The 26,360-nt window shown below is 38.5% G+C and overlaps 2 protein-coding genes across 2 annotated transcripts in view; both read right to left on the bottom strand.

Moving 5' to 3' along the window:
- COL25A1 (collagen type XXV alpha 1 chain) overlaps positions 1 to 26,360 on the bottom strand; it is a 481,906-nt gene that overhangs the window by 98,211 nt on the left and 357,335 nt on the right. Inside the window, exons 8-10 of the mRNA XM_054591568.1 lie at positions 16,967 to 17,038; positions 16,124 to 16,231; positions 14,058 to 14,093 (exon numbers count right to left, since the gene is read on the bottom strand). Of these exons, the coding sequence (XP_054447543.1) occupies positions 14,058 to 14,093; positions 16,124 to 16,231; positions 16,967 to 17,038 (216 nt within the window). The remainder of the gene's footprint in view (positions 1 to 14,057; positions 14,094 to 16,123; positions 16,232 to 16,966; positions 17,039 to 26,360) is intronic.
- LOC129085293 (phosphoglycerate kinase 1-like) lies at positions 4,177 to 5,624 on the bottom strand. Its single transcript, XM_054591633.1, is given in 2 exon segments — positions 4,177 to 4,566; positions 4,569 to 5,624. Coding segments are annotated over 2 exon segments (1,227 nt in total). The 5' UTR covers positions 5,605 to 5,624; the 3' UTR covers positions 4,177 to 4,375.

Genomic DNA, 26,360 nt, shown 5'->3' with positions numbered 1-26,360 from the left:
AAATTTGTCTTAAGAAGGATTCACTTAAGATGTACTTATATAAAATTCCATGTTCTTCTTGAATGATTGATGAGGGAAGGTCAAGAAACATAAACTCTAGCCACTTTTATATGTATGTCTGGAGTACAATTCAAGTGATGTTTTACAAGATTCAGATTTCATAGCTTAAGTGTGTGGAAGTGCCAAACTAGAAACTACCGGGAAATGTTTAGAATATGAGAGAGTGTGCTGAAATATTTTCAGTGTGAAAGTCAATGATTTAGTTGAACTGGGTATGAAGAAACCTAGCATAAACAATAAAAGAGCAGGACAGTGTTGAGACGGGAGGGCCTCATCTCTTGTTTCGAGTCTTTCATGGACTCTGTCTTCCATCACACTTAATCATTTGTATTTTCCCAAGCAGTCTCCTATTAGTCTTCACATGGAGTTCTTAATCATTCTGGGCTCAGCAGTCGTAACTCACTTCCTTTGTGAGCATTCTTCAACACACCCAGACAGAGCTTGTTTTTGTCCTGTGTTTCTCAAGCACATTTCTACTGGCTGTATTTTAATATATTCACATATTTATAAAATGTACTTGACTAGGCAGCAAATTCTTCAGGCCACATATGTTATATCTTCAGCACTTAGGTCAGTGCCTAGCAAATAAATAATTATTGACTAAACCGAAACAGTGAATTAATGAATATAAAAATTATTAAATTTTGTTTACCATATTTCCTTTATTATTTTACTGCTCAAACTATCATGTTTATATCACTGGAAAGAGTTCCAATTTTGAGGCAGTTGTTTCTGTTTAAGCATCTGGGAGTTTTGTTTGGATGATATCACTGTATAATTTCTATTACTTGAAGAAGTTCCTCTAAAACAGGTCTCATGTACATCCTATCAGTGAGATGACACGTCATTATAGTAATTCACAAACATTTGATGAAAAAGTTTTAAATGGACTAATTGTTTTTTTAAATAAATGATTTCTGACTTCTTCAGTGCTGACTTTTGGGGGAAAATATTAAACAAGGCTAACTCATTTACTGGTGTTTCTCAAGATCATGAAGCTCTGACTTCTGTAAGGAAGGTCTCTTAAAGTTCAGGAAATTAAAGAAGTAATACATTTTTCTCAACACTTGACAAAAACAGGACCCAAGACTAAATACTGAGCATTTACTACCACCAGCAGATTAAAGACAGATCTAGGTATTTAAAAATCTATGTTCTGATTAGGTCCCACAACAGAGACTGTATCACTTCTCACCGGATATTCTGAGCTGCAAATAGCTTACTCCATCCTTTCTAAATATTCAATAAATTATTTCTTGTTGCTAAACCCAAAATGGAAATGACCCGGAAAGAAAGAGAAATTAACAGGCTTCCTCTGCCCTCTGTGATTAAGCGTACTTCCCTGGTGTTCCATAAGGACAGGAATTTATGGTTCACAAAGGCCTATCACCCTGCACTACATTCAGTAAAAAATGTTTCTATTTGGTTATGTAGAAGTGCTTTCCTATTTTAAGTCAACAATGCTGAGAAACACCAGCAACTAAAATTTAAATACCCCATGATCAGTAGAAGAACTTAAATTTAAGAGTATAATATATACTCAGGTCTGTTTTCTATCTAAACCAGCAATGTATAGCAGAACTTTCTGGAATGATGGAAATGGTCTATCGTGCTCTAACTTTAAAGTAACCATTAACCATGTATGATTATTGAACACTTGAAATGTGGCTAATGCAATTGTTAGGAACTGGACTTTAAATTTTATTTGAGATCAAGATGGCAGAGGAGTGAGGAAGTCACACTGACCTCCTCCCAGGACCAATCTGGAATTACAACTAAATTGTGGAGAAATCACCTGGAACAACTGAGCAATAGCGAGAAAGGAGCCTCATAACTTTGGACAGGCAGAAAAATCAGCTTTACCACAACCAAACAGGTAATAAGTGTGGTAGAGACTTGAGAAGGCAGGTGGGGCACCCACAGGCAGCAGCACCAGAAGGATATTGAAACAGCCAGTTAGATCCCCCTGAGAAGAGCAGGGTCTAAACCATAAGCAGGGACCTCCAGCCTATAGGACCAGAGCCCCCCAAAAAGTACACAGATTACACCCAGCTGTGAAAATCAGCAAGCTTGCTCTCTGCCAAAGACAGGTAGCTGAAGACACAAAGAGCCATTTAAAGGGCCAACACATAAATTTTTATTTGCAGCCCCATACCCTGGTCTCCAGCAAAGGCGGGGTCAGAGTAGGCTAGCAACATCGTAGAGACTGGGAAAGGAGGCTTTGGGGAGAGAACTGAGAGAGTAGCCAGCGAGATCCCAGTGTTGACTCCTCCCCCAGGAGGCAGCAGCCATCTGGCTCAGGCAGACCACTCTTATGAGTGGCAACATCCTGAGAGGATACAATAGCCCTGCCCCCAGGAGGGACTCTACCCTGCCCTGTGGTGTCTAAGCCAGCCTGTCAAGTGCAGAGTGATTAGAAAACAGCTGAAGGAGATTGCCACAGACAGTAGCTTCCTCTTCCTGGAGGTCTCGAACAGACTAAGGTCAGGAGGGGTCAACATCTGACATCATCAGAGGCAGATCCAGAAAGAAAAAACAGCAGTCTCCTACCATAGAAGTTCACACCACAAAGTCAGGAAATCAAGACAGATCAATATAAGAAGTAGAAGTAAGAAAGAAGAGTCTCACAAATAATGGGAAGACAAAGAAACACATCCCAGTCAAAGGGAAAGGAGGAATCCCCAGAAAGAGAACTAAATGAAACAAAGGCAGGTAAATTATCAGACACTGAGTTCAAAACAACGGTTCTAAGGAAGCTCAGTGAGCTCAGTGAGCTCAGAGAGAATTGCCAAAAACTACAGGGAACTACAGGGAACTACGAGGAATTTACTGCAAACTATATCAGCATGAAAAAGGACATAGAAACTATCTTAAGAGACAAGAGGAAATGAAGAATACAATTTCTGAATTGAAAAACACAGTAGAAGGAATCAAAAGAAGTCTTGATGAAGCAGAGGATCAAATCAGCGAGCTGGAGGACAAGGTAGAAAAAAGCTCCCAGAAAGAGCAAGAAAATGAAAAAAGACTCAAAAAGAATGAAGAGGCATTTAGGGAAATGCAGGACAACCTGAAACGTAATAATATCCATATAATAGGGGTACTAGAAGGAGAAGAGGAGGAGCAAAGGATAGAGAACCTGTTTGAAAAAGTAATGATGGAAAACGTCCCTAATTAGAGAAGAGAAAAAGTCACACAAGTCCAGGAAGCACAGAGGGTCCCATTCAAGAGGAACTCGATGAGGCCCACTCCAAGATGCATCATAATTAAAATGGCAAATATCAAAGACAAACAGAGAATCCTAAAGGAAGCAAGGGAGAAAGAGGTAGTAACAAATAAGGGAACCCTCATATGGCTAGCAGCTGACTTCTCAACAAAAATACTACACGCCAGAAGGGAATGGCAAGAAATATTCCAAGTCATGAAAAACAGAGGCCTGCAACCAAGACTGCTCTCTACCCAGCAAGGCTCTTGATTAAAATGGAAGGTGAAATAAGGAGTTTCCCAGACAAAAGAAGGCTAAAAGAATACACCTCCACCAAACCAGCACTGCAAAATATGCTAAAGGGACTGCTTTAAGAAGATAAAGAGTCTATGAATAGCCAGTTCCTTTCAGTCACCAATACTTGATATTACCAATATTTTTAATATTTATTAATCTGATTGTGACAATGATGAGCTATTTTAAGTGTTCCTTTATTATTTGTTGAAACTAAACCTGTTTTTATATATTTCTTGCCTATTTCTATTATGTTTAAAAAGCTTTAAATGACTTTTTGGTATTCTTTATCCAGTTTTTTGATTATGTTTGTAGGATTTTTGCCCCTCCAAAACAAACAATTCACCCTTTTTATTTTTTTATTTTATTTTTTTCCAGTTTCAATGAATACTTCTATTATTTATTTCATAGATCTCCAACTTCATCTCCCTCCCTCCCTGCAACTGGAGTTTTACCCTGTTTTCATGCTGAGTGGCAAAACAATGACACCGCTAATCGGAGTAAGCTACTCCAAGAAGAGAATTAAGCAAACAGTTTAACAGGCAAAATATAAATATATGCACTCTAGAATGCACAGTGGTTTAGCCACTAAGAAGCTCAAATGTTTCTGAAGACTGAAGAATGTAGTCAAATCCAGGGTGCAGTAAAGATGAGCTGACAGGTTGCTGTGCAACTGCGTTAAGTGTTCTTGGGCTGCATCTCTTGGCCACTAGCTGAATCTTGACATGTGGGAAGATTTTAGCTAATACCAAGTAGAGATATGGAAAGCACTAAGTAGAGTTAGGGGATGCACACAGGAACCAAAAGGCAGGAAAAGTACTAAACATTGCTGAGGGCATCCACCCCAGGAAGGACTTTACCTTTCAGGAGCTCCAAACTGGCACCACCTCCAGTGCTGACATGGCTGACTTTGCCCTCTGTGTTCCATTTGGCACCTAAGATGGTGATGCAGCCCCTGGAAGAGGTTTTCACCACCTCGTCCATGAGGGCTTTGGTCCCTCGGTCAAAGCTTCCCATTCAAATACACCCACAGGTCCGTTCCACACAATCTGCTTGGCCCTGCCGACAGCCTCGGTGTACTTCTTGCCGCTCTCAGGACCGCAGTCCAAGCCCATCCAGCCGGCGGGTATGCCAGAGGCTATGGTGGCTTGGCCAGTCTTAGCGTTCTCATCAAACTTGTCAGCAGTGACAAAGTCAACCGGCACGGTAATCTTCACACCGTTCTTCTCAGCTTTGGACATCAGATCTTTGACGATCTTGGCTCCTTCTTCATCCAACAGAGAAGTGCCAATCTCCATGTTGTTGAGCACCTTAAGGAAGATAAAGGCCATTCCACCACCAATAATCATCTCATTGACTTTGTCCAACATGTTATTGATCAGCTGGATCTTGTCTGCAACTTTAGCTCTGCCCAGGATGGCAAGGAAGGGTCGCTCTGGGCTTTCCAAGGCCTTGGTAAAGTAGTTCAGCTCCTTCTTCATCAGAAAACCTCCAGCTTTCTGCGGCAGATTGACTCCCACCATAGAGCTGTGGGCTCGGTGAGCAGTGCCAAACGCATCATTGACATAGACATCCCCCAGCTTCGAAAGTGAGGCTTGGAAAGCTTCTATTTTAGCTGGCTCGGCTTTAACCTTGTTCCTGGAAGCGTCTTTTCCCTTCCCTTCTTCCTCCACATGAAAGAGAAGGTTCTTCAGCAAGATGACAGGCCGAGCAGCTGGGTTGGCACAAGCTTTCTCCACTTTGGGGTCCATGGAGTCCTTCAAGAACAAAACATCCTTGCCCAGCAGAGATTTCAGCTCTACAGCAACCAGCTGCAAGGAGTACTTGTCAGGCATGGGGACACCATCGGGCCGACCCAGGTGGCTCATGAGAACAACGGACTTGGCTCCGTTGTCCAAGCAGAACTTGATGCCTGGGATGGCTGCCTTGATCCTCTGGTTGTTCGTTATCTGGTTGTTCTTCATAGGAACATTGAAGTCCACTCTCATGATGACCCGCTTCCCTTTCATGTTCAGCTTGTCCAGAGTGAGCTTGTTAGAAAGCAACATCTTGGCAATACAGCAGCGGTAAGAAGCCGAGAGATTGCACAGTGACGGGGACAGCAGCAAGTGTCAACAATTCACCCTTTTTTAGATGTGTTGCAAATACTTTCCTATTCTATCACTTGTCCTTTAACTTTTTTTATATGTATATTACTATATAGTCTTAAATTTTTAATATAGTCATATTGTCAATATTTTACTTTATAGATTCTGGGTTTGAATATTTTACTTCAGAGTAAGAAAAATATTAGTTTGTATTTTCTCCTAAAACTTCTTAGATTTTACATATTGATTTTTAACTCACCTGAATATTTCTTGTATAATGTGTGAAATAGAGCTCTATATTTGTTTATTTCAAGTAATAGTGGTCCATACACCTTATTTGCTGAATAAGCATTATTTTCCCCATTGATTTGAAGTATCAATTTAATCATATATTACATTGTTAGATATATACATTTGTTTCTAGAATGCTCATTTTATTTCATTGATCTACTTGATTATTTCTGTGGTGGTTTCATGTTGTTTTGATTGCTGAGACTTTATAATGGATTAGAATTTTTTAATATTTTATAATGGATTTTGACATTTAAAAAATCAAATCAATCTGCATTAAGGAAAAAGAAAGAAAGAAAGAAGAAACTCCTACCTTTTGTGACAACATGGATGGAACCAGAGAATATTATGCTAAGTGAAATAAGCCCACCGGTGAAAGACAAAAACCATATGATCTCACTTATAAGTGCAATCTATTCAACGAAATAAACTAACAAAAAAAAATAAATTACAGGCATGGAAACACGGAGCACTCAGAAAGGGACCAGAGGGGATGGGGAAGGAGAACAATGGTGGAAAGAAGAGGATCGGACTAGAGAAAGAACATGAATGAATGACCCACGGACATGGACAGCAGAGTGGGAACTGACTGTGGGAGAGGGGGGCAGGGGTGGGATGGGTGGAAGAGGCCAAAGAGGGAAAGATGAGACAACTGTCATAAAGTAAACATGATTTAAAAATAAAAAAAAATTAAAAAATAAAGAATAAAAATAAATTGTATTTAATCTGAATTAATTTATTTTATTTTATTTTTTGGGTTTTGGTTTATGTTCTTTACAAAGCTTTTGCTGGGAAGTGTCATTTCATTGCTGCTCTAAAAGCATTCTTTATGGGAGTTTCTGCTGGCATTCAAAAAATAATTGAATTAATTTAAATGTAAACAGCCACATGTGGCTAGTGGCTACTGCACTGGAAATGCAGATCTAGCCGATCTGGAGTGTAAAACACGCAAGGCTGCAACCAGGTGGACTAGATTCTAGCCTCTTTCTGCTACTAACTGCTTTGTGACCGTGGTCAAGTTATTTATTCATTCTGATGCTGCTTCTTTATCTGTAAAGTGATAAACTAGGTCATTCCTAAGATTTCTTCTATGTCTTTCTCATTCTACTTTAAAAATAGCCACATAGTGTGACTAGAAATTGATTCAAGTAGCACATCCTCATGAGAATCAGTCTTTTTGTTACACCATGCACATTCATGAACATGCATATACTCCAAAACATCTATAATACATGAATGAATATAAGAAGGTGCAGGAAAAATAGTAGTATTGTAGTAATTCTGTTGGATTTATCCTGTTTAATCTTACTCTTGACATGCAAAGACATTGGTTGGAAGAAAAGTATAACTTTGTATCAGTCACTGATTTATTAATTCATTGATTCATGTGATTCAATCATTCAGTTTACTGAATATGCAAAGTACCAAGCGCAATTATTGTATGACATGATAAATGCGGTGGAGGAGAAGAGAAAACAGCTTCTAACTTAGCTTGGGGTATTGTGACTGTGTGAATGAGTGTGTTTGATGTTTTCTCAAAGGAGGTAACTAAAGCAGAAGTCCGTTTTTTTAACTCCATTCAGACACGTAGACTCTGTACTTCCCTCATCCCTGGGCAAGAGGGCTCCGGCTTTGGGGCCAAGCTTTAGAGAGCTCTTTTCTGGCTCACTCCTTTCCATGTGGTGGCTGAACTCCTGACCTTAGACTGTGCTTTGGGTGCTAAGAACCCTGGAGTTCTCCACCCCAGTGACTGAAGTTCACTTCAAAGACTATGAGTTACCTTTTTGTCAGGTCTGTTTTTCTGGAGGCAAACCACACCACTGGTGCACACAATAATAAACTGGAGCAAAGGGCAAAGAGGTAGTATTCTGAGGTGTGTGGCTGGAGTTTGAGCTTGTGTGCACCCCAGAATATCCACAAGTGAGAGCTCGAGTCTCATCCAGTTAAGGGATGGAGGGAGGTGCAGGAGGGAAAGGCAGCAGGCCAGGGCCAGGAGCTGGGACCTAGTTGCAGCTCTCCTCATGCAGAAATCTATCACATCCTGCCTGGATCTCCAAGGAGGGCAACAATTCTGCATTTGCACTTTCCAAGTCATTATGAGGATATATCATGAAGGTTAGAGGATAGAATGTACTTGCTTAATAGTTTATTGGTTTGGTTTATACCTGTTTGATATTTAGACACATTGTATAAGGGTTTCTATTTATATGCTTGCCCTAAAATTTGTACATTTGCCCTTAAATGGCAGGTGTAAGGCTCAGGCCTTAAATGGATCCAACTTTATTTTGAAGTTTCTTCTTAATCTAATGATAAGATATGAGAATTTGGTAAAAAGAGATTAATTATAATTTCATTAATATACCCATACAAGTGTGACATATTTTGCTTCAGTTTAGCTACAGTAGGTTGAATTCTAAAGTTAGAATAAAGGATAGCTGGGAAGTTTATAGGTTTGAAGGAGATGATTTTTAAGGGTTCCTTCTATTAAAACTTAATATATGATTGTTGTTCACTGCATTTAAATATTTCAGAATCCTGCAGATATGCATATATAACATGAATAAATAACTATATAATGTGTGTCTATCCATTAATAATGAAAACATAGTAGGATGACAGGATTTTAGAGCTGGAAGTGGATTCAGAGATCATTTATTCTCACCACTTTTATAGATGAAGAATCTAAGCCTTAGCTATCTTAATTCACCCATTAGGATAGAGCTTTTAGACCATTAACAGGAACAGTGCAAGATAGTTAAATATAGAGCTGATTCACAGTCTAGAGTTAAGAAAAACAAAATGAACATGAGAAGAATACAGGCAGCTATCTCTTCAGCCTTCAAGACTATTTTTTCATACTTATGTTTCTTGATTGCATTCTTAAACCGCCACTGAAAATGTTCCATCAAAAGGTGACATTTGGTTTCTAGGAGGACCAAGCCAGTTTTAAAGCCAAGTCAAATGTTCCCATCTAGTACCATGCTAAAGTGACCTTTAGACACCTTTACAGAAGTCTAGGCACACAGGAATCCACACAGAGTGAGTTCCCTTAAGCTGGGCAACTGGATGAGGTAGTGGGACACAACCAGAAGGAGAAGGCATTGCTTGTTTACTTTCTTTTGGCCCATTTGGAAAACCAAGCACTACAGGCTTTGGACAAAGGCACCAAGGAGGTGGGAAGTGGCTTGTTGGTGTGGCATTTACAACCACTTCATGGACAGTCAGATTAAGTGAGGATAATAAAGCATTAGAACAGTGGCTAAGTCATTCCAGCAGGCAGTGTGCACAACTGAAGCACACAGTTTTTACCAAACAAGATATCACCGTGAACATCTAGTCTAATTACTGAATATGCTGAGATTATTTCGGCCACTTTTGAGATTTGTGATTTGAAGGTTTGAGGCTTTGCTTTCTTTGCCAGGTTAACATGAAAGAGAAGCCTGCAGTTGTCTTCTCCGATGTCTGCCATCCTGCTGACCAAGGGGGCTGGCAGAGCAAATACAATGAACTGGAATGACGAGTCTTATCATTATCACTGAATATATTCAGAGTAAATCTTCACATATTTGCTAGTTCAATTTTATTTTAAATGAAGCAGAGTTATTTATGCTTATGTTATTAACTAACTAAAGAGCATTATATATATATACATATATATATATATTCACTTGACCCAAATTTATTAAATGTGGTCATAGGCAAAATTAAAATAAACTAAAAATATCTTTAACCTCTTTGAAACAGTTCCAATTTCACGTTAAGGAACAAGGACAGTAAAATTTTTCTGCATTTTGAATTCTCAGACACCATCAGGGCCTACTGAATGACATTTTAAGTACTCTTACAATTCAGAAAGAGATGAATGGATATGCTATGGAGTCTGTATATATTTTGGGTAAGGGAGAAGAATGAAGAAAGAGTTGCAGAGTAGAGACAGTAATTTGGTCTATGGAACCTTGGATATAGACATGTTGGACCAAAAAATAATTTCCAAGAAAACAGGACTAGTTGGTGTGTGTGCATGTACACCATCTACGTTTTATGCTTTTGAGAACTTCCTTTATATTTGTCAAAAAAAAACAGTGAAAATATCAAAAGGAAGTTACCTTCAAAAATACTATTCTAATAAACATTTAAATTTCTAAAGCCCTGAAAAATAAAGATCACTCATGCTGAGGTTCAGAACTTTAGCACTTCCAACTGTGGTCAGTCCTTGCTTTGATGCCGGGTTTAGTCTTACGAGCTAGAGCAGTTCCCTCTCTATTTAGATGGAGTCCAATTTATTTTAGCTCAAGAGTATGCCTTTTAAAATCTCATCCTGAGCTTCTTGGAAAACCTGAAGGTCATGTTTACAGAATAGATGCACAGCAGGATTAAAGAAATGTGGAACTGCCTGAGCAGCAGGCTTCCTTTATTGTATCAGAGAAGCTGTTAATCTTCAGATGATTATTTTTGTAATATAAAATATATATCCTGGATTAGGAAAACAAACTCCCCACCTGACACACTCATAAACAGTTTTGTAAGAGCTAATTTTAAATTGTTCCTAGTTTTTTCATTTCATCATCAGGAACATTTTACGTTTTTAAGAATCCTCCAGTGCTTCTTAAGACTCTCATTTAAGCAAATGCTTCTGTACAATGCAAACCAAGAAATGCAGTGGATTTTGTGGAAAACATGAGAGCAGCAGTATTTATTATCTTCCCTTATTTTAGCTAATGGATGAACAGGAGCATGTCAAGGAAAGTTGATCATGTAAAATGGTGATACATAGGAGAAGGCCAAAAGCATGATGACAATACACAGGGACCAAAGGATTAAGTTGCACTATCGTCACGGAATCTGCAAATTCACTGATGGCTATAACCACACTCTTCTTAGCCCTTACGTTTCTTAGAGTTGGTCTATATGTCAAGTTGTACCACTGGACTTTTGTTTTTAACTGTCAATACTTCTCATTTATAGAAATTTTTGTAGTTCATAAAGCATTTTCATATTATTACTATTTTACTCGCTTCTCACCATAACCCAGTGAGATACATTAAATGGGAATTTGTCCACATTATAGGCCAGTAAAAAGGATCACAGATTATAGTCATATACTCCCAAGTACTTTTGAGGCCAGAACAACTGGTGCAATGTACTTTTCTGCCTACCAGACTTTGAGTCAAAACACACACAAACATACACACATACACACACTATTAAAAGAAAAGCTTTCTAAGGAAATTTTTCTCCTCATGAAAACAACTATTATGTTTCTAGTATCCTTCTTCTCTCTTTGAGATTGGTTAACATATACAGGTGCTGTTTAACTTAAGAAACATAAATAGTAATTTTAAGAAATGATAGACTTTTTTTAAGTCATAGAAATATTTCACCTTAAGCAAATAATATATAAAAATTCAGTTTGCTGGGAAGAAGAAGAGATTATATTGCTTTATAAAAAGACTGAATAGGATTGTTTTAAATAACAAAATTCCTCATCACATTTCAGATATGTTGGTTTATGAAAATATGATTCATACAGAACTTTACAGGAAAGCATCTGTTATATAAATCCACACTCACCTGTAATTTACTCTAGAGGAAACAACTGAGTGATAATAATAATAACATACTCATATGCTTCTTCATTACACATTTTAAAGCGCTTTCCCCTAATTTATTGCATTTGTCTTTGGCGACTTTAAAAGGGAGGCAGAGATGGCATTATTATCATTTCTTTACAGATGAGACATTGAAAGGTTAAGTGACTTGCCCAAGGTCAGACAGACCACTCATTCATTTACTGCTATTTGAGTTGATGTAGCTTTAACGGAGTACTCAAGGAAGTAAGGTTCTTCCTCCTATTTTTCTTAACCAGCTGTGAAGTCTATTAAAACAGAAGTGGATGATCTCACAAATAGAATGTTGAACAAAAGAAGCCAGACACAAAAGTGTACATGCTGTATGATTCTATTAGTGTAAAATTCAAAGGCAGGCAAAACTAATCTACGGTGACAGAAGCCGAAACACTGGTAAACTTGGGGAAGAAGGGGCGGCAACTGGGGGCTGAAGGAGGGTTTCTTGGATATGATAACATTATATTTCTTGACCCATGAAAATTCGCTGAGATCTAGACTTAAGATTTGTCTACTTCTCCTTATATATAGTATAGAAGGGTTTTGTGGGGGTTTTTTATTTTACACCTTAAAAGACAGTACAATGTACTTCAGATCATTACATCACACATATCCTTTGAACATTTGTGATTTAACCGTTTCTTAGCTGTATTTTTAAAAATGAGAATATAAAGTAAATCTGAAAACTTTAAAGACAGAAGAAAAAGTTCACAGAAAGAATACCCAGGATTATCTTAATCTCAAAAGTTGCTGTAAGCAATGGGAAATTGGAGCACACTAAGATAATAACAGTTAAGGCCAGGTACAGCGTTTATGCTTAATGATATTAAGCTAGGAATTGTAGGGAAATGGGATTAAATTGTTATTCACATAGTATATTCTAGAGGGAATATATGAACTTGAGGAAGATAAGATTATAAGTTTAGAAGTCCACTTTTATTTTAGAACTTTGTATATTAGGATACTGCACTGGACATTGTGGTAGAAAGCCAATGGGAACAATAATCTCAGTGGGATGCGCATACCTGGGAACAAACGAGGGCTCTTAAGAGTCCCCAGGAGTCTTCAGTGTAAGAATGCCTGGGAGGAATTTTGACCATTATCCAGGAATCACAGGTGCATTCAATTGCCTAAAGCAATTTCAAAATTTATATTGTAGTTTTCCAAGAATCCTTCACCTCCTGTGACCCCATAACCCTGACAGCTAATGCTGCTCTCGTATGCAAAGTTACCACTGATGACAAATGTTTTGTTTAATTTTTATATATGGTCCTTTCTTGCTGTTTCATTTTGTTCTCTTTAAAAATAATCCAATATAATATCTCCTCCCTTACACCAAATTATCGGTATCAAATACCCATCCTGATATTATAGGTGAGGAGCAGAGGATTTCCAGGCGAAGGGTCAGATTCAGCCCAGGGTGCTTTCAGTTCACCAGTGATGTTTCGAAGTCAGCTACACTACAGCTCTGACTACAGTATGCTGAGTTCTTCCCAGGAGGGCTATTGCAGGCGTCCTGTGCAGCCATAAGACTTTGACCTTTAACCTAATTACCCATTTATTTTAATTATTGACCAACCATCCCATTTCTGTACTTCAGTTTCACTAGAACTTAGCTAATTATTTTTCACAAATACATTTTATACCCTGAACAGGCACCTGCACGCTGCCTGTCACATGGTCTGTAGAAAGGGCACGATCAAGCTTATTGTGATCACTGCATCCAGAACAATGCAGTGATATGCAGCTGTGCCGTGGCATTTGAGTTATTAGATTGTCACCCAGTATTTCCAAATACTGTTTATGTCATTAAATAGGTCAGACAGAAGGCTCCAGTGACAGGGAACGGAGGCAGGAAGAGGTGGGTTGAAGGGCTTCTGCTCTGCAGGGCTCAGCAAGCCGCCCCAGCTTCTCTCACTGGCAGAGGACAAACAATCATGAGGCGCTGCCTCTAGCGCCTACGGGTGAACCCATGTGGAATCATTTTATGATCTTTTTTAATGACACAGATCAAGAAGACACAACCGTTTCTCTCCAGGTGAAGCCCTTCAACAAAAAACTCCTTGAATTACTATGGAAGGTTTACTATACTAATTCATAGTTAGTCACACAGATCTTTTCAAAACGCATTTTATTTATGCTATCTGGTGTGTCGCTGAATTTAATTTCCCTGACAGCAGATCTGCTTAAAGCAGATTCTCTCCTGTGCCCTTGCTAAGTGTCTCTGTCACTCTTCCTGCCTAGACTCTCCCTTTTTTTCCTGTCAGTTCCATAGATGTGTTGTCTTGTGATCTTCACCATATAATAGGCCAGATTACTTTTAAACTTCGACTAATTTTCACTCTTTTTGTTATAGGTCGCACAACAGGTATATCTGTTACATATAATCTTGACAGCAGTTTTAAGTATATAAATACTTAAGTATATAAATACAGTTTTTAATATAAATTTTATGACCATTTATAGAATTTAAAGTAAAGGATAAATTGAAATACTTGCCATTATGCCTTGTTTTCCTGGGTTCCCTGGTTCGCCCTTAAAAAAGAATAGTGATAATTTTATTAATGCTATAAACATTAAAAATCAATTTCAACATTTTTTTTCTTTTTCACAATACCCATTGGGGTGCATGAGTGTCAAATATACTTTTCAGGCTAAATAGAGAAATGCAAACACAATGCAATAAAAAAAGGCCAATATTCTTTCTTCAACTGTACTTTATAAATATTTTAGGATTTAATAAAATGAGCCTAGATTATACTAGAGATTTAAGATTATAACAAGAATATATTCTAAATAAAATTAGTATTATGTCATTAAATGATCCTATAAAAGTGTTTAATTGTAATTTATAGTAATATCTCATTTATTATTATGTCTTATTGATGATGACACGGTCCTCTTTATGAGAATTCAGAACTCCATATATAGGCGAGAAAGAGACAATTGCTCTTAAGGCAGGGATTAAATAAGAAAAGGAGCAGAGATAGATTTTGAATTTTAATTATCCTGGATTAATAATGGCTGAAGTAACATGCTTAATTAAAATCAACAGCATGCATTAACATAAAATTTTCTGCCACATTATACTACTTCATAACTTTCAAATACTCAAATTCATACAGAATTCCTTATCATGTTTCATTATACTAGTATAATGGCAGTCATTGGTTACAGGTACTTTTTTGAAAAACATGCTTGGAATGCCTATATATATGTGTAGAGAGAAAGAGAGAGAGAGATGTTGTTGGACTTTAAAAATAAGCACTTCTCAATTTATAAAAGATTTTTATAAAATCTTTTTTTCAGTGTTTATGATAGTATATAAAAATTAACTCTGAGACTTTGAATCCAGTTCAAATTTTGTGGAATTTAAAATATGTTCATACCTTTGTATAAAAAGCTCCATTTCTTACTTAGATGAGTAAACTACACTCACTTAAAGGATGACCTAATGTTTGGATGGTTTACAGTTTGTCATACCCTAACTTTGTCTTGTTTTTTGAATGTAATTTATGCTTTAAATTTTCTGTATAGTATGCAATACCCAATGATCTGACTGATTCTGCACCATTGACGTGGTTTTGACTGCTTTTCTCTGAGAGATACTCATTGTATCTTTGTCAGAAATCAGCAATCTATTGGAGAGCTTTAAATAACCCTAAAGTTGCAGCTTCTATCTTTTGAGATGTCCACCCAAGAAAAAGGGAAACATTAGACAATTTTGGATGAAACCACTCTCTCTGATGATTCAGTTAAAGCAGTCCTATATCATATGTTGCAAATTAATTCCTCATTTCATATGACAAATTAACAACAGCTTTCAGAAAGGGAAATGGGGCTTATAGAAGGTTGTCTAAGAAAAGTTTTAAAGCCCCTTATATTTTTACAAACAGAATCATTCTTTGAGAAAAATACATAATATAGGATTATAAAAATAAAATATACTAAAACACTGACGATGGCTGATTTTCACTTTTTCTTTTTGGTTGTTTTTATTTTCAATTTTTTAAAAATTGTGGGTAAGTAGTCTCCGTATTACTTTGACATTTTAACTATTAATTTTATTGTTTTATCTGCAATTTATTTTGGTGAAGTTATTTATAAGGGATTCAATATCAGAGAGATTTAAACTCTTTACTTTCTATAAATTGTATAAATTTCTCTGCTATTGATCTTGTAGAAAATGTGTCTAATCCTCCACCTGGTTTTTCAGGCTGGTCTCCCATTTAAACCACAGGCGTTGATGAACTCTGTGGAATCAGGACACAATTGGCAACCGGCTTCGCCAGTCGGACTTCTGGAGGCTTACCTGGAACCAGCTTAGCTGCTGTCCCCAGGTCTTTGTGGTTTGCACAGGGTCCCCGGGGACTGAGTGGTAAAGCAGAATCCAACTGGCACGGCCCTTTCTGCCTGGGGACTGCCCAACATCCCCCTTCCATCAACCCGCTCCACTCACTTGCCCCGCTTATCCTACGGCCCCTCCCAACCCCACTCCATCCCAATTCTCAGCCCATGAAACGAAACAAAACCTATGAGAACAAGTGATCCAAAAAGCAACTCACGGGCTCTCCTGGCATTCCACGGGGGCCATCTTTCCCTGTGTCCCCAGGAGGCCCTCTTGGGCCTGGAGGTCCTGGAGGGCCTGGGGGCCCAGCTTGTCCTTGATCACCCTACAATGGAGATGGGGACAGACCAACCATGACCACAGAAGATAAAGACCCAGGTCATCTTTTCAAACACTTCAAATTTGCATTGTCTAATTCACATTCACACTATGAAAGAACCAGAGCAACCAGAAACATGAAGCATGTAGGCAATTTGCCTGCCAGCAGGGATCAAATAAATATTCATGCTGGGTGAGCTGAGTGCAGCTATTAAAATCACAGCAGCTCGGGAACCAGCCCTGCTCTCGGCTCTTGGAAATGGCGTGTCTGTTTTCACTATATTTCAAGCCGGTATAAAACCTTTGCGTAACTTTATTCATGGCAATGCTGCATCAGTTATATCCACCTTGTTTAATAAAATGGCTGCATTTGAAGTTGGACAATGTGTTTTCTTTTTCATAACCTATAAAATTAAGCATACTAGGCTATTGTCATGCTATATAATCATTTATACATTACCCAAGCCAGAGACCTTGGAAACTGGGTCTATTACTGGATATAACTTAAACTTTCTTTTTCTTATTTAAGAAAAAATTAGGCTCTCTATACCTTTTATCTTGCTACTTTTACATGCATTTCAAACAAATGCAGCTCACTAAACATAATTTTGTTTTAAGGTATTTCTAAATAAATACCCTCCCACTCCGCCCTCACCATGAGAGATAAATGGCAAAGCAGCAGTATACAGAGCAATAACTGAATGCAAAGAAGAAATCAGACTTGAGCAAGAATAAGCACTACCTTAATCAGGCGGCGTTTAATGAGCTGCTGATCAGCAGAGAGAAACCCATGATTGATTTTAGGAAACACCATCTGATCAGTCAGGTGAGGTCAAAGGTTGAAGTTCAGAGATGAGAGAGTTGAAGAATAGACATCAGAAGGCCCCAAGAAAGAAATAAAGATATACACATTAGAATTAAAATGACCATTAAATAAAACAGAACTGGCACTTGTGTCTGCTAACAGGCCCTCTGGCTTTCCGTGAAAGAAATATAACCCTAAAACAGGATGGGGAGACCAGGTTTTTAGTTAGAAATGGATTTTTTCGTATCCCACCATTTTGCCCAGGTGTTGGGCCTTTCTCATGTCGTATGCTCGAGAAGCAGGTAAGCTTGAGTCATCTGCATTCTGCACTCTGAGCAGAAAGTCCACAGACAAAGTGCCAGTTCAATTTCCGTCAGACTTGTCAACCAGCATAATGTGGCACGAACGCGACTGCCATTTTATTGATGCCGAAGTCCAGAGTACTTAGAATCGTTTAACTGACTCAAAAATATCATAGAGCTTTGCAATGCATGCACATTCAACCATCGAGGCGTGGCCCAGTCCCAGATATTGTGCCTGCCTCTATTCACTGTGCTTGCTCAACTCCAGTATCCTCCTGTCTTAAATGCTCAAGATTCTCCTTCTTGATATCTGTTTGACCGCATTGATGTAGGTGAGGCCACAGGAACCCAAGAACCTGCTATGTCAGATGAAGGGGAGCGCAGCAGGACTCGGCAGGCCAGTTTAGCAGTTCTTGCTCACTCTTATGCTGATTGCAGGCTCTGACGGAGGGCATGGATGCCAAGCACAAACCTTGACGGTGAGGATCTGATTACTGTGCAGGGCAGCAACTGTGGGGAAGCCTGGCAGACCCTGTGGACAGGGCACAGCACCAAAACACGACACAAAACGTCACACAGACATTTCACTGTTGGACAAACAAAACAAGCATGTACCTAGTAGCACCCTGCCCCAGCTCTAATTCTTGCCTTCTTGGACATACCATAAACAAAATCAGACACACAGGGCTCCCAAGTGAAGCATTCCTTAAAGGGAATGGCCAGAATGAGAACTCCTTGTAACTGCTCCTTGCAGCAGGTACAATGGATCCGTGTGTACACTCTTTACATGTCTGAAATCTTATGTACAAAATGTTAGCACAAAACGGAGATAACTACAGACACTGTTATGAAAACAACACTTGAATTTCCCTCTACTGATATTCTGTTTGCTCTACCACTCTGGACATGCAATACGTGTATTAATTCTTTTTTTGGACAAGGGTGAACAGAATCTTGCAGTTCCATCAGCAGTATTCCTCAGGATAAATGTCGTATGCCTCACAAAATATAGCGTTACCACCCACGTATCAAAATTTCCCTCTCCAATCATCTGGTGATTCTCAGGTCTCTCCTGCTGCAGGGATTCCTGCAGAGGTGGTGGATGGAAATCTGTCTCTTATAACATGCGCACTTCATGTCAGGGGGCGTTATGGTCACACTCTGTAGTGATTACTTCTGTCACATAACTTTTGCAAAAGAACTTGACAGTTCACACAACCCCTTGGAGCAGAAAAGTGGTTTTGAATTCCTTAAACAAGAGGCGCGGGGGAGAGACCGTTGAGAGCCCTGTACTTCACTAACTGCACTAACTTGTCCCTGCAGGCATTATCAATTGGGTAGGTCTGAGAGGGAAGTTTTGCTTTTGTTCTACTTCTTATCCCAACAACATTCGATATTGGAGCCTTTTATCCCATTTTTTCACATAGGACCTGTTCAGTATGCAAATAAAATAAACAACAACCACGGCAAATATGTGCTGCCTTCCTACGTTCTCTCCCCCTCACTGTCCTTCTCCTCTTCCCACCCAAATCTATTTTGAGAATATTTTTAGGAAAGGCCAGAATATTTTTAGTTTTTAAATTTTACTAGTTTGGGTACATTTTCTCTTTTATTTCCTCCTTATTAGGGATATGTTTTTCTTTTTAACAAAACCAATGAAATGATGCTTGTAGTATGAGACTTCCTCTCAACTCTAATGCCTTTGATTTTCATTCTTTAGAGCTGGGGCTTCTCAGGAAGCCAAGCAGAAGAAATTGCATCCCTTTGGCCAAATCCTATCTGGTAAGGCTAAAAGCTGGGTAGTTTTAGGGTGACTAGTTCTCCTCTTTTTCTTCTCCCTAAGTAAAAGTCCTTTAGGCATAGACTACACAAATTCAGAAATGCTACAAGTTGGAAAACAGATGTGTACAATTTGCTTTTGTTTTACTATGGAATATGAGTTTAAAATGTTATTAGATGGTAATGTGCCAGCATCCTTCCATCTGTGACTCATTAGCCCTATATTACACAGTCAGAATTTTATATATAAACCTCATATTTATGTAACAAAGAACAAAAACAGATACAAACAAGAAGTCTATGAGGAATCAGAATCTTGATTAGTGGCAATAAATCATAATGTCACTTTAAAGGGGATTATCTAACAAAAATTAAAAACTTTTAACAGCACACATGGTAGGCCTTAGAAATGTTTTGAAATTTGAATGTATAAATAAGTCACTTCTTGTACTTATACCTGAGCATGACCAGCTCGCTGTTTGATCATATTTTCTAAATGCTCAAAAAAAAAAAAAAAAGGGCATTAAGTTTTAGGACTTCTTAGTTCAGTTTCTAGTGTTAACCAGATTTAAAGAGGAAGTGGGTAGGTAATTCTCGCCTCGGACAGATCCTTCTCCTCAAACAGAAAACCTCTGTGTGAGGAAGCTGATTTTATGTCCCTCTATCATCTTAACTGTGCACATGCTACCAATTAGGTGCTTAGAGCTACATTTTAACAATTTCACCAGAACTAAGTAAAAGGACTTCAAGAGTTTACATGTATTGAATAGCAAAGTAAAAGGGAGACATGTGGAGGAATTCTCTTAAATTCTAAGAAAAATCCCACGGCCTAGGCTGCAATGTCCTAGCACCTAGTGCTTCTCAAAGTGTGGAAATGCTTGAAGGGTACATGCCAGTGTCCCGGGAGTGTTTAAAGATGTTAATAAATATGGTGCATCTTCCTTAAGAGTCAATTTTAATTAATGGTAAATAATTTTGTTTTTAATTTTTATTTATTTTTTATTGAATTCGGGGTGACATTACTAAATAAAATTATGAGAGGGGACACCAAAAACCTGGAATTTATTTATAAAACACTGTGTGTTTTTTCTTGCATGTTTAAACTTCAGTCACCTTCAAAGTACTCTCCATGTGATGTAATATACCTACTGCATTTTTTCCACTGCTCAAAGCTGTTTAGAATTCATTGATTTTGATGCCTTTCAGTGTTTCTGCCATTTTTTGTTTGTTTTACCTATTCCACATTGGCAAGATATTTCCCTTTGAGTACTTTTTCACTGGAGAAAACAAAAATTTGCTTGGGGCAAGACTGGGCAAATAGGGAGGGTGGGGTATGGGGTCATGCTATTTATGTTCAAAAACTGCTGAACACTCAGTGCAGTGTGGGCAGGAGAGCTCGTAAATGACCCATCATGAAATGGGCAAACATGTTGAAAGGATCTTCAAAAAGAATTCACTGAAGCTGAACGCAGCCTCTCACAACAGTGCCAGCTGGTACACTGAAACAGATGGGTTCCCAGAATGCTCACCTAGCGGGGGGAGCCTCTACTACAAGGGACCTGCCCTCCAGAAAATAATTCCAGGATTTTGGGGGGGCCTACCCTCATATACAGGTTTCAGGTATACAATTCTACAGTACGTCATCTGTATATTGTTTTGTGTGTTTACCACCCCAAGTCAATCTCCTTCCATCTCCGTTTATCTTCCCTGTAGATCTTCTACCTCCCCCATGCCCTCTTTCCCTCTGGTAATCACCATACTGTTGTCTGTGTCTATGAGGGTTTCTGTTTTGTTTTGTTCTGTTTAATCTCTTCACCTTTTTCACCAAGCCCTCCATCACCTGCCCATCTGACAGCTGTCAGTCTGTTCTCTATATCCATGAGCCTGTTTCTATTTTGTTTGTTAGTTTATTTTGTTCATTAGACTTCATGAATAAGTAAAATCTTATGGTAGTTATTTTTCTCTGACTGGCTTATTTCACTTAACATAATACTTTCCAGGTCCATCCATGCTGTCACAAAAGGTAAGATTTCCTGTTTTTTTAATTGCCAAGTAGTACTGCATTGGGTAAAGGTACCACTGGTTTTTTATCCATTCATTTACTGATGGACACTTGAGCTGCTTCCAAATCTTGGCTGTTGTGAATAATGCTGCAGTGAACATAGGGGTACACATACTATTTCAAATTTATGTTTTGGGTTTCTTTGGACAAATTCCCAGAAGTGGAATTGCTGGATCATAAGGCAGTTCCGTTTTGGGGGGGTAACTCCACACTGTTTTCCACAGTGGCTACACCAATCATCCACCAACAGTGCATGAGGGTTCCCTTTTCTCCTCACCCTCACAAACACTTGTTTGTTGATTTATTGATGGTGGCTGTTCTGACAGGTGTGATGTGATATTTCATTGTGGTTTTAATTTGCATTTATCTGACAATTAGTGAGACTGAGAATTTTTTCATATGTGCGTGGGCCATCTGTATAATCTCTTTGGAGAAGTTTCTATTCAGGTCCTTTGTCCATTTTTTATTTGGATTGTTTGTTTATTGGTGTCGAGTTGTATACATTCTTTATAAATTTTGGATATTAACCCCTTATCAGATGTAGAATTTTAAACATTTTTTAATAAAACAAACATTGAACTGATTTGGGGTAGAATGTCAAATTTGCACACATTTAAAATAATATTACTGTCTTACAGTGATAGAGAATCTCTTATTGGGGTTACCTCCAGGTTCACATGTGGACCCAGAACTGACCGTGCTCCCCGTAGGCGCACCGCTGCTGAACGCTTCTCTATCAATCATGGCTTTGCGTGGCTACAACTGCTAGACTCTCCTACCTTTTCACACAGCAAGTGTACTTTTTCATTAACTATGCCATTTTTTTTCACAGTCTCATTAGTCATAGATTTTTCTAAATAAATGAAATGGATGTATTTTACTTGGTTTACATCTTGGAAAACTTGCCTGGTACACAGATGCTTCAAGTGGGTGTGGGAAAAAAATGTGTCTCCAGAAAAATACGGAGAATGAGTCCAGGAATGAGCTGAAATACTGAAATAATTTGTGTAAATTTCATTCCCAAATATTTTGAATTCTTCAGAAATTGGATATATAAGAGTATAAAACCATTTTATAGGACCTGTTTCCCCCTGAGAGCATAAAGTCTCAGGCTACATCATAAGCCTTCCTGACATGCTGCGAAGTAGGCAACCACCTTAGGACCTGTAGTTTGACGCCATTATAGGAGGAGCTCTCTCTCCCTTCATTACCGTCTAGAAGGAAAGATGCAGGCCTACCCCAAAGGGAGGTTGAAAAAATAAATAATACATAAGAAATGCTTCTAACTACTTAGAAGCCATAAATTCAAGATGTTATAGTCAGTTTTATTGTATAGCCGATAATGATGAGTGTTATATGATTACACTACAGTGAGAAAACATTGTGTTTTGTCAAAAGTATTCAGTAAGACATTGACAGAGCCAGAAATTCAATCCAGGACCTATAATTCCAGACTTTGTCATCATGCTATTTATGTATTTATAATTTCTTTCTACTTTATTTATAGTTTAAGTATAAGAGAGCTTGACTAAGATTGCGCAACACTTAAGAAGTATTTATTGAGTGTCTTCTGTGCAGCATTCATGGTAAGAGACCCTGGGGATTGGATGGTGAGCAAGCCCCCAGGCTCACAGGGTTTAACATCTGGTAGGGAAATGGGAAAAATAAGCAGGCAGTAATCATACGGAGTGACAACTGTTTTGATGGAGAAGTAGCAGGACTACAAAGGAACTAACACATGCACCTAACGCCAGGTGTGAGGATCCATGGAAGACTTCCCCAGCCAGGCAAATGAGGGTATAGGGGTTGGCACAGAAAGAGTGAAACCAAGCACAGATAGACTGCCCAGGAAAATGTTACAATGGTCTAGCTGCGGGACTGTGCCCTAGAACCAGAGGAGAGACATATTGATAGTTTTGAGTAATACTTATAAGGTAGAATTTGCAGGACTTATAGCTTAGCTGAGAACATAAGAAGAAAGAGAAAAGAGTGGTCCTTGGTCTACAGCTTGAGGAACAGAGGATGTTAGAGGAAACACTAGAAGAGACTGGGTTTTCTGGGCAGGTTGGTAATTACAGACAATGAATTCCATTAGGGACCTGCTGAATTTGAGGTGCCTATGGACAGCCAAGGAGCAAAGGTTGAATATGCACATAAAATAGTCAGGAGACAGTGGGAATCATGGGTCATAAGGCTGTGTCAAGTCATGTAGGGAGGCTGTAGACAGAACAGTCTTAGGAAAGAACACTTGGGAAGACTTCAGTTAAGGTATGAGCAGAAGAAGAGGCAACTGCAAAAGGATCAATAAAAGTGGTTGTAGAAGCAGGAGGAATGCCAACTCCCTTCCATCCAAGCAAATGACTCAAAATGACAGACACACATACTTGACTTCACTGTTTATTGCAACATTAACTGTGCTGTACAAATGTACATAAATGACCCAGAGTAAGAAAAGCTAACAATGGCCGATGTCACTAACAGTGGTGCTTACTCATAAGCACAGAGAGTATGTACTCCCGAGGTTGTAAAGGTACGGAGGGAAAACAAACAATTATTTTAATTGTTAAGGGATCCAGTACAAATCATATTGGAATAAAAATATGTGTTAGCTAAGAAGTGAGAATCCCTAAGTTTTTCCATAATGTAAATAGTATCATGATTCTGTTTGCCCAAAACATGTCATGCATTACAACATAACCCTTACAGTGGGTATGTGTGCAGCATAAATAAAGATAAATATACCTAGAAGTTGATACAATGATTTCTAGCTAAGAGAGACCAGATGGGGCAATATTATAATAGAATGCAAAAATATTTAGGTAAAAGAATAACTTTAACAGCAGGAAATAGTAGAAGGCTAAATAAGGAAAGAAATTAAGAGAAAGAAATTTGCTGCTAAATCATTTGACATTGCGGTGGATGGTATAATCTCTCTGAATAGAAAAATCAACTATATGAAGCTTGAAATAGCTAAAGGAATCCTTTGAAAAATCATAATATGAGCATTTGGGCCTATGAGAATCAGAATTTATAAATGACTGGAAAAGATTGCCTTGTGGAGATACTAATTAAGAAAAGAACTCCAGTAGCTTCCTGTAGATGAATGTAATACTGGCTCAAAAAGTTAATCATTCATTTTTATATATACTCTAAGTTTCACTCTACTGTGTTCTATTTTAAATATCAACCCTAGGCACTCCAGGAAATATCTTTTTATATGTAAATGACAAGTGTGAATTTACAAATTTTTTAGAATAGAAAGAGAACAATGCAATCTCCGCATTGACAAATATCATTAAATACAATAACTATTTAAATGCTACACAAAGACACTGCGAAGGATCTGTGAATAAGCAGAAAGATGACAGATAAACTTCATTGCCAGCAAACGTAAAATGTAAGAAAAATTGCCTAAATGACACATACTGAGAAAGGCTCTGGCTGTTACGTACAATCTAGTACAGGACCCTGGTGGGGGTGGGGGGTGGGGAGGTGGTCACTGCAGTGCCTCCCAACAGCATAAGGCTAAGAAAGGCCAAGAGAAGATGAAAAGAAGTCAGATTTCTGAAGCAGCATGGTCCTGACGGAACCAGAGCGGTGTGGACACAAAGTGCAGGAAAGACATAACGCAGCCTAGCAGCCTGTGAGATCCTGCAAGAATAAATTTATATCAATTTTACTTATACAAACTTTGCTATCATTGGATCAGAGGTGTTCTCTCTGTTGGAACATCAAGAGAACTTAGTAATAATAAAGATAATAAATAATGATGACAATGGTAATAATAGTGATCAACATTCAGGTGATACGTACGGTGAGCCAGGTATTAGTCTAAGTTTTATAAACATTAACTTTTTAAATTCTCATAACAGCCATCTGACAGATGAAGAATTTGAGGCATGAAGAGGTTAAGGGTGCTGGCCACCTAAGTGTAAGTAGGAAAGCCAAGGTTCACACCCTGGCCATCTTCTCCCAAGTCTACCCTCTCAGCCATTATACTTTCTGTAAATCCAGCCTCTGAATGTCATTCTCACATATTCATTCATTTATTCAAAAAGAATCTAACAGAATCCCTCCACAAACAAGACAATACTTGGACTTTAAGATTAGAAAGCCTTTATCCCAGGCTTCATGGAGTTCAGAGTCTAACCAAGAAAGGCAGATATTAAACAAGCAATCACCAAGTGGCTGAGACCTCTTCTGATATATTTATCTATGCTTTTTCCTCTTATATTTTTCCATTTCCTTTGCCCTCCATCAGCCTTTTAGTTGGCCACTTGATATTGCCTTAGAAGATGTATGAGAAGGCAGGGTAGGAAACAAAACTTGTCTAGCAACATTTCTAGAAGGCAAGAACATCTAGGAAGAGACTCCCTCAAACTGGAAGAGAGGAAGGGATCTGTGGTCCCCAAGAGCAGTCAGCCTTAGCCCCGCTTCCCAGAAGCACTTCCAGAAAGGCTGCAATACCACCAAAAAGAAAGTGCTATGTGACATGTCCGGAAGCTGGGGAACACAGGAAGTCTTGCAAGAGATTCCCTCATCAGAAGGGTGGCACAGACATAGCAGAAAATTTCCTGTGCTCCAAGATGCAGCAGTGATACACTGCATCCAAAGTCATGCAGCCTTCTCAGCAGCCAGCTGTGTGACTGACAACTGAAGACCAGGTGTCTCTCTTTGCCCGCCCCCAGATCTTTTGATACTATAAGACCCCCAGATGTATAAAACAGGTAGAGGAAAGTGGAGAGATCCCAAGAAGAATGATTTTTTTTTTTTTATTTTTCTGTCAGCCCAGAAGAATGGAGGCTCAGATTCGGAAATCAAATTTTTACAACAAATTAAATCCTATTTCTTACTGACCTAAGCTTTTGAATTGAGACTCATACCCCAAAAGCAAATGCAATGACTATGAAGAAAACAAAATCTTTGAGAGGGCACAGAAAACAAACCTAATCCAGGCCGGCTGCTCAGAGAGGATTTCCCCAAGGGAATTTATTTAAGGTAAGACCTACAGAATGAAGTGGCCTTATAGACCCTCAGTGCCCGGCTACTCTCAAAGGGGTGTGGCACCTTTGCTTCTTGATACTATCATCAGGATGAATACTGGAACCAAAGGTAAAATATAGTTTCCTTTTCCAAAATAATACCAAATCTACACTTGGAACGCAGAGATTGTCTTGTTCAGTGTGCT

Source organism: Pteronotus mesoamericanus, unplaced genomic scaffold, assembly GCF_021234165.1.
Source record: "Pteronotus mesoamericanus isolate MK-2021 breed Mesoamerican mustached bat unplaced genomic scaffold, CSHL_Meso_final scaffold_232, whole genome shotgun sequence".
Classification (NCBI taxonomy): domain Eukaryota; kingdom Metazoa; phylum Chordata; class Mammalia; order Chiroptera; family Mormoopidae; genus Pteronotus; species Pteronotus mesoamericanus.
The sequence above is the reverse complement of the archived record's forward strand: the minus strand, read 5'-3'. Positions and strand labels throughout refer to the sequence as shown.